At 36.9% G+C, this 19,112-nt stretch overlaps 1 protein-coding gene across 4 annotated transcripts in view; it reads right to left on the reverse strand.

The window, feature by feature from the left end:
• Positions 1–1,437: 1,437 nt before the first annotated feature.
• NUP58 (nucleoporin 58) overlaps positions 1,438–19,112 on the reverse strand; it is a 39,619-nt gene continuing 21,944 nt past the window's right edge. For 2 of the 4 annotated variants that reach the window (XM_012569812.5, XM_030275168.4), the window contains exons 14-16: positions 14,780–14,878; positions 11,863–11,958; positions 6,005–6,693 (exon numbers count right to left, since the gene is read on the reverse strand). In XM_012569812.5, coding sequence (XP_012425266.5) covers positions 6,524–6,693; positions 11,863–11,958; positions 14,780–14,878 — 365 coding nt within the window. In that variant the 3' untranslated portion in view covers positions 6,005–6,523. Of the gene's footprint in view, positions 1,542–3,469; positions 3,614–6,004; positions 6,694–11,862; positions 11,959–14,779; positions 14,879–19,112 lie in introns of those variants that run through there. The other 2 variants (XM_030275175.4, XM_072930630.1) reach the window with 2 other exon arrangements.

Raw genomic sequence — 19,112 nt, forward strand, 5'->3', positions numbered from 1 at the left:
GGAGAAGTGATGGTGAAGGTGACAATTCTCAAGCGTAAAATGACAAATTACTCAGAGGAGAATTTCTAGCTAAATATTTGTACTAATAAAGTATAAATTGAACCTAATATGCCTTTGTATTAGACCCGCCTCTCCACTGCAGAAATTAAATTTCTACAGCCTTCGTGCAGTTCCAGCCTCTTTTTCACATTCCCAGTATAAGCGGGAGGTTGCTATTGGCACTGACAGCATCATCACCCCCAAAGCCAACATAAGCAATGTTAAAAACCTTCCCTCTTTGGTCTCAGGGCAGTTCTCAGCATCAACTTCTCTTTACCAGCATAGGATCAGGTAAGAGCTTTGCTCTGTGGTCCTCACCACACAAGCTTAGGTAGCAGCCAAAGGTCTCCTCGTCCCTGGGAATAAGGCGTGCTTCTGGTTTGGCTGCCGGAGGTATGTGAACATCTTCCTGCTCCTTAGTCAGCAACTAAATAAATTAGGATAAAAGACAATTCCTATTTGAGACTGATATAATGTGCATTACTAAGACTGATTTCCATGGCATTAAGGCTGGCACCTTCCTTATCACTTCTGTCCATTCACTTTGTCCGACCCAGTGCTGAATCAGAACCCCCATAGTTGTTAAAGGAGACAACACTCTTGGGGACTGTGCCTCACACAGCTGCACCAAACAAAGGCAGCACAGTGGTAACACACAGGTATGCTCACCATCACTCCCCCACACATTGTCACAAAATGAGTGGTCTCTAGCAGAGATGGAGAGCTGTCCCTACACTACTAAGGACTAACTGTTCACTGCCATTGCTTCCATTTAGCATTTGGGCCCACTCACTGCAAACTTTGTTTTGAAAGATGGACTTTTTTTCCCAGTAAGGACAGCTTTATCACGTCTATCTTACCTTATCCCCCACCAGAACCACAGTGAAAGTGTCTACGCTCAAAGGTCAGGTTCCTTTTATGTGTATGTTAATAAAGAAATAAAGGTAGCCCCAACAGCGAAGGAATGCTAACACCATTAACAGGATGAGAAGGTTTGGGTGTTTTTTCACTTCAGGGTAGCTTCTACTTAGGTACTTAACAATGGAGTTAATAGACTACCCAACTCTACACAGCTTGTGCATACTTTTTTCCCCAAGGTTTCATTCAATCTGGTCTACTCAAGCTGCCTGTCACCGTTTTTTTTTTCCACCATGATAATTTATCCCCTTCTCCTCTTAAAAAGAGGACACGGTATTTTTCATATTTCATATAATAAAGTTTAATTTTTAATCCTTGACTTTGAATATTCATCAGTTGTGTGTTTCTTTCCCTTTTTAGTACAGCACAATGACTGATCAAAACATCGTCCTCCTAGCTTTCTTTTGTGGCCAGGATCATCATCACCCCAGAAGCATATCCTGTTACCACAAAGTGCCATATTAAACGCACAGATAGGAGTTATATGCCAGCTTCTAATCAGAACTTTATTTTGGAAGCAATTACATGACTTTCTAATAAACTGCTGTCCTGCTGGTACCCAAGCATATGCCGTACAGTGACCCCTGTATCAAAGAGAAAAGAAAAAAGAGAAATCCATCAGTCTAGGAAACATTAATTGAACATACATATCTTTTGCCTCTTCAGTTATTGACCAATTTAGGATAGGAATATGTATTCCAAGTTTTCCATACAACTGTTCAACAGAAATGACCCAATATCCTGGTGGGGGCTGATCTATACTCAAACAAAAGTAAAATCAAACCAGAAGCTCTTCTAGTTTGTAGAAGCTTCCAAACTTAATTATAACCTGTTCATAACATGCTAGAATTGCCTTACTTCTAAAGGGTGAAAAAACAGAAAACAAAGCTAATGAAACACACAGCCTACTCACCTCCTCACTGTGGCATTTAACAGCAGCCATGGGTTATAAAGATTAAATTCCTGAGGCGGAGTGAAAAAAGCATTAATAACAAACCTCCTAGCAACAGGAGTCAAATGGGTCAGAAGGATTGTTCAAATATTGAAGTTAAACAAAATTCTACCACCTTAAAAAAGAGTGTGCCAGAAAATGTTTACAACAAGGAAACAAAGGGTGACATATCTCGTCACAGAATTGTTTAGATTGAAAAGATCAAGTCTGGCCATTAACCTAGCATGGCCACATTCACCACTAACCCCTGTCCCTAAGTAGCAAGCCCACATTGTTTCTAAACACTTCCAGGGATAGTGCTTTTCTAGGCAGCCTGTTCCAGTGCTTGACAACAAGCCTTTCAGTGAAGAATTCTTCCCTAACATCCAAATTAAAACTGCCCTAGTACAACCTGAGGCCATTTCCTCTTGTTCTGCCACTTGTTGCCTGGGAGAAGAGACTGACACACACCAGACTGCACCCTCCTTTCAGACAGTTGCAGAGAGTGATGAGGTCTCCCCTGAGCCTCCTTTTCTCCAGGCTTAACACCCCCAGCTCCCTCAGCTGCTCCTCACAGGAATTGTGCTCCAAACCCTTCCCCAGCTCCGTTGCCCCTCTCTGGACACGCTCCAGCCCCTCAATGTCTTTCTTGCAGTGAGGGGCCAAGAACTGAACACAGGGTTGGAGGTGTGGCCTCACCAGTGCTGAGTACAGGAGGACAGTCACTGCCCTGGTCTTGCTGGCAACACTACTACTGATACATATGCATCTGTCCAAGCCATGAATAGCCAGTTTCTAAAGGAGGACACTGTGGGAGAATGTGTCAAATACAATAGTCTAAGCAGAAAACACATGCAACCTTTCTCTCATCCACTGAGCTTGTCACTTTGTCACAGATCAGATTGGTCAAGCAGGACCTGCCCTTCACAACCCCACCCACTGGCTGGGCCTGATCCTTTGGTTGTCCTGCACATGCTACATGATGGCACTTGAGATAATTTGCTCCATGACCGCCCCCAACACTGAGATAGATCATGCTGACAGGCCTTAGTTCCTTGGATCTTTCTTCTGGCCCTTCTTGCAGAGAGGTGTTCCATTTGTTGACCTCCAGTGAACCAGGACCTCCCTGAGTAGCCAGGAACACTGGTAAATGATGGAAAGTAGCTCAGTCAGTTCTTCCACCAGCTCTTTCAGTATCTTTGGGTGGACTCCACCCAGCCCCACAGACTTGCAGATCTTTAAGTGGCACAGCAGGTCACTGACCATTTCACTGCACATGCTGCATGACAGCTACTCCCACAAGGGTCCTGTGGTGGCAGTACGTAACTGGCAGCCTCCTGCCACCTGATGAACATTCAACATTGAGCTCAGAAGAAATGATCCCAAACTGAATTAAAACGAATTGTCCCATTCACAGCAGTAAGCCTTATGCCTTACATCCCCTAGCTCTCCCCACACTTCATCCCTGTAACACCTCCATCCTCCTTTGAAGGAACCTACCAGCCTAGTTGAGTGGAGGTGGAACGTGCGGCTGTGCTGGAGCTCCACGGACACTGTTGTAGTGGGTAACCGCTGTCTTCCAGAGCTGCTGCAGGCATCAACTCCGTGTCATGCCCCTCCCCAAACCCAGGTGCCTATTTCCATGAGAATCCATACCAGTCAATGACCATGATACTTAAACCATTCATCAGTGTCTGGAAACAGCAGCCACAGTGCTGGAAGGTACTGAATGAGAGGGAAGAGAGAAACAGCCTGACAGCACAATCCCAGCAGTTAGTCCCAAAAGTACATAATTTATTGCTGGAATTTTTTGCACAGAGATACTCTGACCTACTCCACCTTATTTCAATCTCCTCCCTCACAATCCACAAGAAAGTAGTTACGTGTAGTATCTACCTAACTGATTTGACAGAAACAGAGACATGCGCAAGTGCCAAGAAAGTTCTGGATCACAAAGAGGTTCCTGACCCAAGCAATCTGAGGCATAGCTCTTTCCCTTCTGCTGTCTTCATGGTAGGGAGAATGCTGAAGGAAAAACAAAGTTAATTCTAGTAAAAGAAAGAGGTCACATACATACATAAATTTATACCAAAGCTGTACAACAAGGTACAAACTAACAGAAAACTATGTCGTCCACATGGACTTGAGCCTTCTTCCAGACCAGACTTTTCTTTCTTTAGATAGATAGACAGAACAGATAATCTAGACTTGATTTCATTTCATGGTGTTTAAATATAGGTCAGTTTCTTAACCTGCTTTGTAGGAAACCAAGCCACACCTTGAATGCATTTGTATTTTACACTCTAATCATATTAACATGTCTTTAAATTGGGGTGAAAAATAATTTGGAAGCGTCTACAGCGCTGACCCCCAAAATTCATGGCTAAATTCAACAACCAAGTAATAGTCTGGGAATATAATTATTTCAAATCCCATTCTGACTTTAGTTTGTACTACTATATGTGATTATTCTATTATATAATCGCTTTTTCGCTTAGGCTAAATTAAGGACAACTGCTGTTTAATTGGAAAAGAAGGAGCACAGGCACAGACTGTTTCCCAGTTTACAAAGCCATTCCTAGTGCTGTGTTACATTACACCATGATCCAGGTTTACATTGTGCACTGTGAAGGAATTCTAGACAACCCCACAAAATACACCTCCCTCTGCCCCCTCTCCCTCCACACTTTCAATCCAGGATCAAGGCCTTAACTTCAGCAAGAACAATTCAGCACTATATGAATTTTAGGAAGAACAGTTCTACATATTAGCCAATGAGGTTTTTGTTTTTCCTATAATGTAGGAGAATGACAGGAAATTATCTCTCAGATAGGCAAGTATGTATTACAAGGATCACAGCATTATTGTTTTATTGTTTGCACAATGGTAAGTTGCACATATGGACAAACAGTACACATTTAGAATTAGTTTCACAAATTAATACATTATAAGAGTCCAGTGGTTTAACATATTAACTATTAAAAAAAGCAGTAACAAAGAAATACAAACATTACAGTTTTGACTGCAGCCCAGTAAAAGTTTAAAAACAGGTTGAAATCAAAATAAACCATAAGCTTTATTTTTCTGTGACATTAAAAAAACCACATATCCCTTCCTAAGAGACTGCTCACAAAGATGCAATAACATACAAGTACAAAAGTGAAGAATTCTGTGCTCAGTTTCCCTTAATTTTATCAGATTAAGTGACAAACCAAACATTTGTCAAAGAGCAATCACTGCTGAATGCAGACACTTCCAAAACATACAAAATGGTAGTAATACTTTAACAATAGAAAGCCAGTGACAAAACCTCTACATAAAATCAACTTGGCTCTGAAGTTTCATGCTCACACATCAACCTGGTTATCATTATTTGCAAAGAATCAATTGCTCTATTATTTCCTTCTTAAGATATTTTCCTGGACATTCCTAGTGCACACCAAATTGGAGATGCAGAACAACAAGCTATGATGTTACAGTATGTAAGATTCACAAACTACTGCTGCAATAGCTTTAACCTTCAAATTACATCATTTTCCTCCTTCTGTTCTTGAACAGCAAGTTACTGTACTACACCTTGTTTTAAAGCAGATGCCCAACTCCTTTTAAGGAAGTACTGACAAGAAGTTCATGAAGCAACTTGGGTTTGTAACACTTAATTTGGGTTTTCGTTAGGACAGTGCATCTTATCTCTCCCAAATGCAGGGAGAAGCTCATCCAGCCTGACAACTCCTGTTTACACACAGACTTTGTGGCATCCAGAGCTTTCAGCTGGAATTTGGCAGTGCCCTACTCTTCAGCTCAGAAAAAAAGAAAATACAACAGTTTGGGAACATTACCTATAAAATGTCTGTGTCAAAATCTCAGATTCTTCTTTAGAGTTGGCTGCTAAATGGGCCAAGAAAAAGATTTAAAAAAAACCAAAACAGCTACTAATCACTACCTACCAAACTTTATGAAATAGTAAACATTGTATTTCAGCTGGTTTTAAACAACAAAACACAGAAGCTATGATGACACAGCCTGGGACCCACAATTTGAAATTCCTAGGAACATCAGGATATGGGACCACAAGGCAACATGTAGAAACTGAACACACAAAGTAAAGGAGATCTATGGGGGAAGGTATGCACATATGTGTTTTATACATATATATATATACACATACATACACACAGATGTGTGCACTGTACTGTATATATTTACATCCATATACACAAAAACACCCTGAAGTAGATTTAAAGGCCATATCCAGGAACAGAAGATATGAACTCTAGTATTTGTACTAGAATATATTTTATCTGTACAAAAAAAACAAATATGCATATATTCATATGGTATAAAGCTTATTAACAAAAAATATTCTGCTACTAACATTAGGTTAAATAGATGATTTTACAAGATTCTTTAATAATAATGCAGTATAGAACATTTCTAAAACTAGGGCCCAAAATAAAAATACATAAACGGGTTTCTATTCACAAGAAAATAGCTGTTCAGTATGATTTCACTAGGGAAAAGTAGCAAAATTTTTATAAATCTCCTGGGATGCAATTTAATTGATGTATCAATCTACAAAAATAGACTTTTAAGATGAAGAAAGTTGATGCACTTCCCCCTCCCTAAAAGGGGTGCCTATCTTTTCCCTCGCTTGTTTCCAGCTGGAGGTTTCTTCAGCTGAAGAAGTTGCCCTCCTGTCCCAAAGCCTGCAGATGCAGGATTAGACACCCCGAACGTCAGGCCAGCTGATGCTGTGATGCCAGGATTGCTGAAGTTAAACCCAGATGTAGTCGAGCTCCCAAAGCCTTATGGGGGAGGGAAAAATATTTTAAAACATCAGTTATATCATGATTGTAAATTCATTCTCCTTGAAGCTTTTACCACCAGCCACTTTATCCAGCAGTTGTAACGCTTTATATCAATGTGGATCAACAATGGTAAATCACATTGCTAGAGCACTTGGACTTGCCATGGCAACTTGAAAAATGCAGCACTAACAGAGACTACCTCAGTGAGTACCAACAATTATATCCTAAATCAAAAGTCTATTATAGCATTACCCATACAAGAGTAGCACACAAGCATCCCACTGAAATTGTACAACAGATGAACCATAATTCCTCAAGTTCTCAGCATAAACACGCAGTGCACTCCTCTGGTGGGGGGGAAGGCAGCAGGTACAGGTGGACCACGGACCACTTACTTCACTCACAGCAGAGAAATGGCAAAGCTGGAGTTGGAATGCTCACTCTTCCTCCTACTGCCTTTGCTACCTTCACCTGCCTTTATAACACTGACCACACCTTAAATGTAAGGCAGAAAAGGCCCAAAAAATCCTTGCCAGTCTGTTTGTATTTAAAACCACCCCTTATGACAAACCAGAAAACAGTGCTGGAAACAAAGCTTTGGAAAAACTGCATGACTGGCTGAGCAAATTGTGCTATTTTAACTCCTTCACCCTCTTCTATCAAGGTAAACAAACTGAATATTTGGTGCAGCTGTGAAACAAGATCAGTTGGAAGAAGTCCCCCTACAGTTTCCAGCAACAGTAACACTAGCTCATTTCACTTTCTTTTATAAATTTGTATCAGTTATGCATAATCAACTTAGATAATAATTGCAACTATTAGAGAATGTTAGAAATTTCTCAAAGATTTCTTTAAGAAGCAGAACTTTATAACTTTACTTTTTGTTGTCTCAAGAGACCACAAATTAATAAGTAAGACATGAGTAAGTTCAGATTTTAACAAAGAACTTCATACAAGTTCTATATGAAAACCTGCAAACAATTAAGATAATAAGAAAAATGGGACTGGTTCACAATCAAGAAAGAGTATATTCTCAATATGGATTACTTTATATTGCTCTAGCAGACAGCTGAAGCAATCCTTTGGTCACATCAGTATCTTCAAGTCAATGCCTAAAATATTTTTGGAGTACAGAAATAAAAGCCCAGCTGGTTGTCTCATCAGAATCCTAAAGCAGCTTTCACAAGCCCGATGTCTTCCGTTCTCTCACTTGTTACTGACACTCTGCATTAAGAAGTACTTCAAAACTTAAGATGAAACTCTTCCTCCTGCAATGTCTGGACTTGGGTTACACACATCATCTTCTCAAGAAAGTTCATCATCAACATTCCAGTAACTCACAGTCCTATAACATGCAGTTGCCTGCATAGAACTCATTGTCAGTGTAATGGTTGTGCAGATCTAGAGTGTGACTAACAATAGTGAGTGATAGTGGTCATTTGGGTCTTGTCTAAATTTTGTGGGCTAATTTGTTTCTCATCCTAGGATGTAAGGGGTGAAACACATGAAAGTGTTACTCCATTTCCCCGATAACTCTGAATCCCAGCTAAGATGGATCAGGGAATCTCATGAACGAAAAAAAGTTACCTTTTTACTTCATGTATGTGAGATAATAGGCAAGCATTGCTTCCTAGAAAACATCATGAATGCCATTCATAATAAAGTTGCATGTGACCTGTAGTGTCAGGAGTTCAGTAGGCAAGAGTAAAGTGTTCATAAATTACCTCCACCTTGCTGCTTCTAGATGCAGGGATTATTTTTAAGCAAGCAGGGAAAGCAGACTACACTTATTTGAGTAATATTACAGTAAAAGATGCATAAACTATGAGATGGAAAACTGAGAACATACTTGTTAATTTAGATACAGCTTGGAAAGGAATAACTGTTATGTTAGAAGTGTTATTAAGGGCAGCCATAAAAGTATAGAAAGGTAGCTGTGAAATTAATCTGCATGGTTTTCTTGTGTCACGGCAGCATAACAAGGCCAAGGTACCAAGTTTCATTGGAAGTAAACCAAACCCTAAAGCTGAACACTCAAATGAAAACTCTTCAAGATAAAAACTTAAACAAGATATACATTGAGTCTTATTCCTGTTGCAAGAAAAAACAGTCACAAAATAGCTCAGTTTACATGCAAGACTCACAAAGTCTTGAACCATAGGTACAATGTGATCAACAATGTCCTTGCTGAAATTAGTATTATTTATGCGTGAACAGTGATTTTTCAACCTGCCCTTTAAGGACACAGCTTCGCATCTCCCTGAATGGTGTTATGATCACACTATTCACTGGGCTCATGCATTCACTTGTGCATCTCTGCTTCTATCAGCCCTTTGGTTTGGTAAACCAAAGGTGAGTACACACCTCCCCATAACAGCATTTTTTGGTAATTTTAATACTACAGGGAGAAACAGCAGTTCATCAGATGGCAATCCATTCCTGCTTTCATCTCCCATACCACAATGGGTGCTCTAGATAAAAGTATTTCAAGAACAGCTTTGATTGATTTATTATAGCCTCTGTATCTAAAAGCTGCTCATGGAATACATTAAGGTCTGTTTTTCAGCAGTATGAGTGCATCCAGCCATGATCCCAACTTGATTATCTCTTATCTCATTTACTGAGGCTGCAATTCTCCAATAAAACTAAGTCTCCAACAAGAATTTTCAACTCAGATCTTAAAAGTATATTATCTGTTTTCACAAAACCTGTGTTTGAACATTCCCCTTCCTCTTAAAAATTTATTAAATTGTTAAGTAAATTCAATGGTGATTTTTTTCTTTTTCCCATTACTTTGAGAGTTTACAATAGCCCACTAATATCAGCCTTTTTGGTTGCCATTAAAAGAGTAAGAGTAAGAATTAAATGGGACTTGTTTTGGAGTAAGCTTTCTGGAGTGTTTCTGTGTGTTTCAGAGGGACACCTGAGACACTGTTCCATCTCACAACTGTGTCCAGTAAAGAAACTGCAAAGAGACTGAAGCTGCTCTGCTTTTCATCGTCTGATGAATACAACAACCATTCCTGGACCAAGCCAAATTTACTATGAGAAGATGCTCAGACTGTCACAGAGGACTCAGAATTTTCTCCTCAAACACAAAGTGAAACTGAGAAGAGCAGTAATACCACGACATAAAATTTTGCATCTTTTAAAGCAATTAAACCTAACTCACAAAAATCAAACACTTGACAGAACCAATTTGGCAATCTATAATTTTAGTTTTAAGGTAAGATCAAACTGATGGAAAGTCTGTGGAGGAGGTTTGCGGCATCCTAAGCAGCCTGGAACAGTGCGTGTTGGAACACACACTTACCTAGTGTTCTCAGACACATTAGTCTGGGAAAATACTTAACTGCTCATATCTAAACCCAAGCAGCAACAACAGTGAATTCCATAGCCCATATTCACCCCACTTTCTTAGCTTTTTCAAAGAAATTGATTCAGAAACAAGATGCAACCATTATACTGTAAGATAAACCAGAATATGCTTTCAGGATCCTGTAAATGATATCTCAGAAACAAGACACAATAAATTTAAAAGAAGTAAATATAACGTATCTAGTCTCTGGTATCATTCAAACCCATTTATACATCCACAATAAAATTAAAGGTCACACGCAATCCAGGTGCTATATGACATAATGTTTTGGATATAAAAGGTAAAAGTGTGTTTCTGGCCTACCAAATTCTTAAAAGTGTTTTTTACTCCATAATCCTAGCCTAGATAAGGATTTCATGACCACTTGATTTTCTAAGCAAAAAGTGTCAGAAATTACATTTCACCTGTTATTATTCAGCTGCTTTCTGCAGCCGAGTCTCTTGAGATAATTGACAACCTTCATTTTATTGGGTGCAATCCCTTCATTTGCGAAAGAGACTGATGGCACTGACTCCATGACAAGGTCTGGTTTGAGGGAAACAGTATCTAAATTGCCTCTGCACACCAACATATCTAAGACATACTTGTTATTTATTTTGGCATGATACCTCCTTAGTGATGGACAACTGATCCATACAAGTAGTTTTGTAATTCTATTTTTAATATGTTAAAAACTAAACTATTAACTTTGTAATCCAGCAGCTTTAAATGCTGCAATATTATTTAATATAGATTCAGGAACAATAGCCTACAAGACAAAAACATAAGCAGTGTAAGTCTTTCAATTATTTCTCATATTAAGAACTAAGTAAAAGGTGGCTGATGCTTGGACACCAGATACTGTTAAGAGTTCCATCAAGAACCTACTAGGTTGTTAACATTCATGAATGTTACACAGACAACTTAGTGAGCCATTTCCACCTCATAATGCAAACTTTAAGTACTTTTTAGGTCTAGCAACTCATTACTAACCAAAGAGAATCCAGAATACAAATCATAGCACTTCCTAGTAAATACCAGCAAAATTCTGTTTTCTTTTAGGAGTAGTTGATCAAACATTTTTCTTGAGACATGATCGTCCTTCAATGTGCCACTGAAAAATGATTGCAGGACAGACTATAGTAGCTATTTGCTTAGTAATAACTTAGTAAGCTATTATTCCTATTTAAAAGGTAAATAGGGATGCCACTTCTATTTCAGACTTCTGAGTTAAGGCACAATAACATCCATATTTTATCACCCCCCAAAAACCAAAATAGCTAAGTAAGTACTATGTAGTTCAATTGCCACAGAAATATTTTCAGAGTAGTTAATAAAAGGAATTATGAATATATGCAGAGATACAATACATATAACTTACTATTCAAATAGAGTAAGCACTTATACATTTATAAGGAAACCTCTGGGCTTCCAGAAAATGATTTCAACTTTATTTGTAAATATAGTAAGTCAAATTCATACGCTAATTTCAATCAATAACTGATACCAATGCATTCAAGTGACAACGGCTCTTCTGTGTATGAGGCTGCATCTGATCTCCTGCTTCCCCTCCTAACTAGACACCATGAAATGGGAAACATTAATGCTCACTCAACACTGTCTACATAAGAGACCTTTAAAACAACCCAAAAACTTACCTGAAAATGCAGCTCTAGCAAGTAAATAGTTAATAGTGATATACACAGGCAACTTTAAACAATAAATTTCTTGGAGTGAGCACAGCAGCTTGGTTATAAAACTTGCTTTATGATAAGCTTGATTTTTGAATTCAAAAGAAACAAACCAACCTGCACTTAGACTTCCTGATGGTTTACTTGTAGTTCCAAACCCAAATGATGATGCTCCTGTGGCACTACTTCCAAAAGCAGAGCTACTTCCAAATCCTAGTAGAATAACAGTAAAGACACACAACAAAAAAAATTACAGACACAGCAAATAAAGACACATAGGCTTTAGGTGAGTATTCTAAACCTAAACATAATTCTAAGCATTATTTGGTAAACAAATATTCCTAAGATTATTGTCTGAAGAGTATTTATCTCTGACACAGCATTGTGTTAAAAAAACAGTGCAAACTGGAAAGCATTGAGAGAAATACTACCTTCAAAATCCAAAACTGAGTAAAGAAAAAATCATAAAAACAGGTGGTGTGAACTATCAGAGTTTAAGAAATTTCCATTGAATTGCTGTTAAATTGTCAGGAAATGGTAACCAAATGAGCTAAAACTAAGAAATTTCAGATACAAGTTACATGATTTTTATTACAGAAAGTCACAATCTTCATCTACAACTCCAGAAAAAAAAATATGCTTAAAACAGAGCAAGCATTTTCTTCAGTTTACACTTGGCTTGTTTTAGAGTCATTCCCCTCTCAGGTTATTAGGGATCAGCTTTATCCAGGAAACTACAAAATAGCTCAAATAGAGAACAGAAACAAATTTCACAATATTTAATTTGAAAAACCATTATAAAAAGGGCAGCCATAAATGTATAGCTGTCAAAATTTAATTCTGTTGATTTTGTAACTGATTTTCATAATTTCATTATATACATGTTTTAAGGTTTCAAATTGTGTTAGTAATATGAAGTCACTCTGAAGGAAAAGTAAATTGGTTTTTGCAGTTTGAAATAGAGGGCAGAGAATAAGAACTGTAAGAAACATATATACTCTGATTTCGGCCGTCTCAGGTTTTCAAAAAGAAAATAGTATTTGTATTTATGTTTGAGGAAATCATGCTCCCATCTTAAGTTTCAAGCATCAGGAAAAATCCTTTTATTTACAGCAAACTGAGCCTTTACCATTCCTTTACACAAATATTTTTGAGATTTTTAAAACAAGTAAGGACTGAACACACTATCTGGAGCAGTGTTCTCAAGTTTTCTGAGATTTTTAAATCAAAGGGGTATTAAGGGTAAGTAATGACAAGTATAATTTCTGTGTAAGACAGTTCATTTAAATGACACACTCTTTTGTCCTAGCTAGGTTGAAATTCATTACCAGTGATCAGGCAAATTATCTGCAAATATTTACCAAACCACAGGATCTAGGCTAATAATTTATATACTTAAATGTAAAAGGCTCTGTTTATCACTGTCAAAGTACACAGGACATTAATCAAGGAAAGAGAGCAAATTTCCCCAACTAAAATAGCAGTTCCAGAGCATACACAAAAAAATTGTCCTGTTCAAAAACACAAATCCCTAAAATTAAAATCCCAAACAAACTTAAGTAATCATTCAGCCAATTTGTTTCCAAGAACACACCTAACAGGCTATTTTGCAGGTATGTATTTATTCTTCTACATTTGCTTCTATCAGAGAGTCTTACGGATTTGTTAAGACATTTTGCAAATTAATGATGCAAGCAAATACCTTCCTAGGCAGAGAGCTAGGAAAAAAAAGAGAATACAAGTCAGGTTTTTTGGATAAAACTAAAAGCAGTTGGAATGTTCATTTATTTACATATGTAAGACTGGTGAACAATCTTTAGTCTACAATCTTTTCAGCAGAAATGGAAAAAAATTGTTTGATTTTTTTTTTTTTAGGCATTTAAAACATTTCAGGGAAAAAAGGTAATTCTAAAGTAATTTCCTTTTAGCCCATTATTTTCACTTTTTTCCTGTTTAGGTATACAGATTTTCTTTTATCTAAAAACACATATTCTGATGAGAAGGGACACAGGTAGATTTAAAGGTATTTTCAAGGTTATTATTAAAGGTAAAACTCATGTAATGTTCAGGTCACATCATCTTCCCAATACTGAGTGACGCTTAATTATTTTAAATACATTAAAACACTGACTCATATGTTCGGCTCATAGGTAAAATGTAGGAATGGGGACTGAAGCTGCAGAGAAGGGAGGATGTAACAAGAAAAACGTTATGTTTGTGCTCAGCAAATTAACAATTTTTTTTGCAGATCTTATTAAAGCTCCAGAAAACATTATTAGCTGTAGGAACCCCAACTTATATAGACAGGAAATTTACAAGCCAATTAGATTGTGCTAATCGCTTAAATTCTAGCCGTAGCTCTAGTGGTGAGAACACATTACATGTAAAATAAAAGGTCTACATTAACTTTGATTTTTCTTTTTTTTTATATCACCTACTTTTTCACAGTTTATGTCCTCCTGGAATATAGTTCCCACCAGCACTACTAACATTTTGATAAGTATTTTTCCCTCACTTCCACATGCTGCTTTTTGTGCTAGGGGAGAGATTTTTCCCCCACCTCTGCACTGAGGCACAGAGTGAGTGCTAAAGGAAATAGATTTCGGGATCACAGAAATGCAGTAACTTTTTAACATTTATTCTTATTTTAATACAAGCAGAAATGGGTCCCTATAGTTAAAAAGTGAAAAACTTCCACAAATTACCTACAGTGTTATCTAATGTCTCAGGTGCCTAACTTTCATATAGGTAAAATTCAGTCAAGTTTTAGTTCCAACACACTTGATGTCCTTCCCTAGCTTCTAGAGCACAACATCTCTGTGATTACCTAATCCTGTTCATGTTGGGGTTTCACTACAATAGCTTAGCCCTAGCAACCCCTTCTGAAAGGCAGGAAGAAGCCTCGAAAGCACAGACCTGTCAAACTCTAAGGTCTTTCCCTGAAACAGATCATCCTCTTAGTGGAGTTAAAGGTTTGCAAGAGATTCAGCTGTGCGGTATAATTCAATGAAAGATTAGAAAAGTTAAAGTGTACCTCCAAGGCTTGAAGAACCTAAGCCACTTGATTGCAAGCCAGTGCCAATACCTGAGCCGAATGGCGTTCCAAAACTAACTCCCAGAGATGGCTGTGGCCCTGGTACAAAAAAAATGAGAACAAACTTGCCTTACTCTTTGATAGTAAAGAGGTCCTTTGTTTACTTATTCAAGTATTTGATAATGTGAACATCATTGCTTTCAACATATCCCATTAAGAACCCAGATTTTACCTCATCAAAATTCCTCACTTAACTACCTCTACATTAAATGCCTCTACATTAACTTGTCAAAAAGATAAGAAAATACTGATTGTGGTAAGGTGAAACTAACCAAAACTAATAACATAAAACATAATTTAGTATTTTTAGAAGTTAAACAGTCTCACCTTAAACTTTAAAATGTTAATCAAAACCTTGAGAGAACTCATAGGTAACAACATTTTGACACCTGTATCAATGGAATCAGAGTAAGGGAGAACTTTTAAATTAGAAACATAAGAACTGACACTAATGTAACTAAACCTGTATTACCAAAAATTAAGTTAACAAATAGGATTCTTCAAAACTGCTCAAGTATTCCATCCAAATTTAAACAGAACACTAAGATAAAAAACAAGACAATGACTTTATTTTATTAAATTTATTGTTCATTTTTAAGCAAGTCAATTACACAGTAACATGACAATTCATTTTTTTTCCACACAAGTGATAACTGAGTTCTGTTAAGCTCTGCTACATAACACCATTCAATAAGGTAAACTAGTCAAACCACCTGTTTAAATAACCATTTACAAAAGGCACAGTTCTGTGTACCTTAATGAATTAGATACATTCAAAATTTCAGTTTGTTCCATAATTTAAAAAAGTTGACAGTACTTTCCCTGCATATTCACATTAAGATGCAGGACTGTCAAAAAACAATTTCAGTCTGCCAAGATGAAATTTACAGTCTCAGTTATTTTTTTTACCTTAACCTTGGGGAATAAAGAATCAACTTGCTAGCCCATCACTAACACATTTTAAAATAATTAATTCTGATAAATAATTAATATATTTTGACAGTTTTCACAGTACAATCTTCTATTCCTGTCTTTTTCAAACAGTTTTCAGTGCACTATTTTAAAAGTTTAACCATTAAAGATAAAATACAGTGCCAAACTCTTAATCCACAGACATCTGCACCTCTGCTCAAGATGGCCTTCTCCATCTTTGAACATACTTGACATCCTATATCTGTGAAAGTGATGATTTATTCAAATATTACTATAAAGCTCAGATGATTTTGACCTTTTTCCTAAACCATTAACACATCTGGGCTATTTTAATTCAAAATTTCCCATTACTAATTATATAGAGTTTTAAAATGTAAATATTTCAAGCTCTTAAAATAATTTCAGTATTTGAAGATTTAAATGGAAAATCATTTTGAATCAAGTGAAAGGCACTGTATGTTAAAAAGTAACAACTTTTGCTAGGAACACAAAATTCTTACGTGATCCAAGCTGAATAACATCTGTATACTCCAAGTAGTGTTAAAAATAAATTTTAAGGCCAACTAAATTTGTTAGCCTTCAGTCTCTGCTTAGCAGGGAATAGTTGGAAAACCCACACTATTTCTTCCACTTAAAAGAAAGTATATCAGATGTTGCAATTACAAATTTCCACAAATTTCAAACTAAAGTTGTTTACATCCAGTTTAAATACTGATACATCTACCTAGCAGCTCTTAAAAAATAAGAAATTGACAATAAAAAACCAAAACCCCCCCTACACAAGTCAGTGAGCTAATTAACTGAAAGAACCCAAAAACACACATCCAGTTCCTTTGCAAGTACACAGGTTTCTATCTCAGTAGGAGGCACTGTTAGTGGAAGACCTTATAAACAAAACACTACAGTCCTCCAGGCCAAGCTTTGTACCAAATGCAACATGCTATTTTTAGAGCCAGTATAAAACATTATACTAAAACACCTCAGATAATATAAAACAGGATCTTATGCCTTAGGCTAACCAACTTTTTGTTGAGCAACAGTATGATAGTTCTTGATTTTGTACCATAATGTTCTGAAGGTATCATCACTGCTTATAGTTCTTGTAAGTAAACATAATCTTCAATAGCAAAAGGCTAGTAACACTCTTTGATGCTGAGAGTATTAGCAAGAAAAAAATGGCACTTCTGGCAATTACAGGTACAAGACAAATTCTTTATAACAAATATTTTAACATTTTAGAACTTGATGTATTTGCCCTGTAGAGCACTTCAATTTAACGAACAGGACCCATCACAGAGAGCCAGACAGGTCAGACAGATCTCCTACTGGTGTTCTGCAATTTTTAAAATTACAGCTGGTCTAAACAGTGAGTAAATTTAGCATTACAATTTAGATCTTATTCTTACAAAGTAATACACTGGTTAATTTAAACCAAAGTCAATATCAAACCACATAATAAAAAGTTTAAGTGCTATAAAATTTGAGCATCCTTTCCCATTAGAACTTCAGTCTCACACTGAGCTAAGTCAAAACATAACGTGTGCTAACAGCTTCATAAATGCTTTGACTAACTTTGTACTTCACCAGTTAAGGAAAGAGTGAGTTTTTTAGGGGGTTATTTCTATAAGAGAAAAGGTGAGCCTAAAGAAAAGCATTTAAGACAATTTAGTCTTACCAGTTGCAGCCTCATGCATTTACAGGTCTCGGTGCACTAGGCTTTAATTTTCTGTGAAATCTTATATTGTGATCCCATCAACAAGAACAGGTAGATTAGCCACCACCACTGTAACTTCCATGCTGTTCAAGATTGCTCAGGGAGGGAGCAGATGTAGTGTTTAAAACTCTACCTGTTACTGCAGAAAATCATGACCAGCCTCACTGATACCAAAAAAGCTGTGCTCAGAACGAAGTGCCAAACTAGGGAGAAAGGTTGTGTACAGCCAAAACGTAAGCATAATTTCAGTAATTCTAGCTTTAAAAAAAAAATGCACAAAAATTGTGCTTTAATGTGCACACCACAGTCCTGATGTCTTGATTATCCATCCCAGGTGAGCAGTGAGCATTTTTGCTCCCTTTCTTCCATATGGCCAGGACTCACTGGCTTTATTCATTTCAACAGAAGCCAGAAAGGTCTTGGCATACAGAGAGAACAGAGGGTGCATATCTACACCCAGGAACCGGGGAAACATTCCCCGATCCCACAGCTTAGATGTAGCTACTAAACTTTTGACTTCTGAAAATAAATGTAAAATAAATTATTATTTATCTTTTTCAGAGAAAGAACAGTAACTAACTCCAAGTTAATCTTACTAAATACTTAACCATGTAAACATCAAGTATTTTTAAAAAGAGACTAAGCATCCTGATCCCTCAATACTAGAGTACTATGTATTACATTTTTCATCAAGAACTTTATAAAGGCCAGATTAATTTTCTTGTTTAATCTCGTTTTCAAAAACAGCATTAGCAGATCAGGTATTACACAGACATCCCTCACCCCTCCCTTTATATACACATCTTTTCATAGCATTTTTTCTCAGAACCTTTTCCCATCCCTCATCTATCACACCCTCCAAGATCCAGATCTTGCAAAGAAACATGTATGATTTTAACTTCTAGCTGATAGTATATCTAATTAATAAGAACATAATACAAAACATGCAGCATTTGCATTACTACAGCAAATGGCCATATCAAAACTCAAGCAATAAAAAGGAAATGAAGATGAGGCAGTCCTAAAAGATTTCTGCAAAACTGAAAGAACAGATTCTTCTCCTTCTCCAAAACAAGAAGGGGCAGCCTTAATTTGAAAGTAGAAAAAAGTAAAGCGCTGAAATGAGTCATTTAGGAAAGCTTTGAAATGTTTCCATCTAACAAGCTTTTAGGACTTCAAGGTATCTTTGAAATAGTTTAGGCCTGACTAAATCTACTTTTGATCTAGAGAGAACTCCAAGTACCTTTTTCTTTCATCTAACCCTAAAGAGTTTTAAGTATTCTTAAAGTGCCACTCAGAACATCAATCTATTTCTATTTCTTCAGGTCCTCCAGTCAGTTGCAGAGGGTAAAAGTATTCCAACTGACTAAGTAGTAGAATATTGTTGCCTACTTCTGTTGGCATGTTTGATATAAGTTAATGGCTTTGTTCTATCTGCCTCACACTTGTAGTTGGCATAATTTTGGGTTTTGAAATACTCTGTCAAAACAACCACAAAAAAAAAGAGACAAACCAGAAACCAGCCTTCACACACTGCTTTGTTCCTTTCACTATAAAATGTTACAAAATATGTCAAGGTATAGAGTCATGTTACCTCAGTTAAGTTGGTACAGGCCAACTCTGCCA

The sequence above is a fragment of the Taeniopygia guttata genome, chromosome 1 (genome assembly GCF_048771995.1).
Source record: "Taeniopygia guttata chromosome 1, bTaeGut7.mat, whole genome shotgun sequence".
Lineage (NCBI taxonomy): Eukaryota > Metazoa > Chordata > Aves > Passeriformes > Estrildidae > Taeniopygia > Taeniopygia guttata.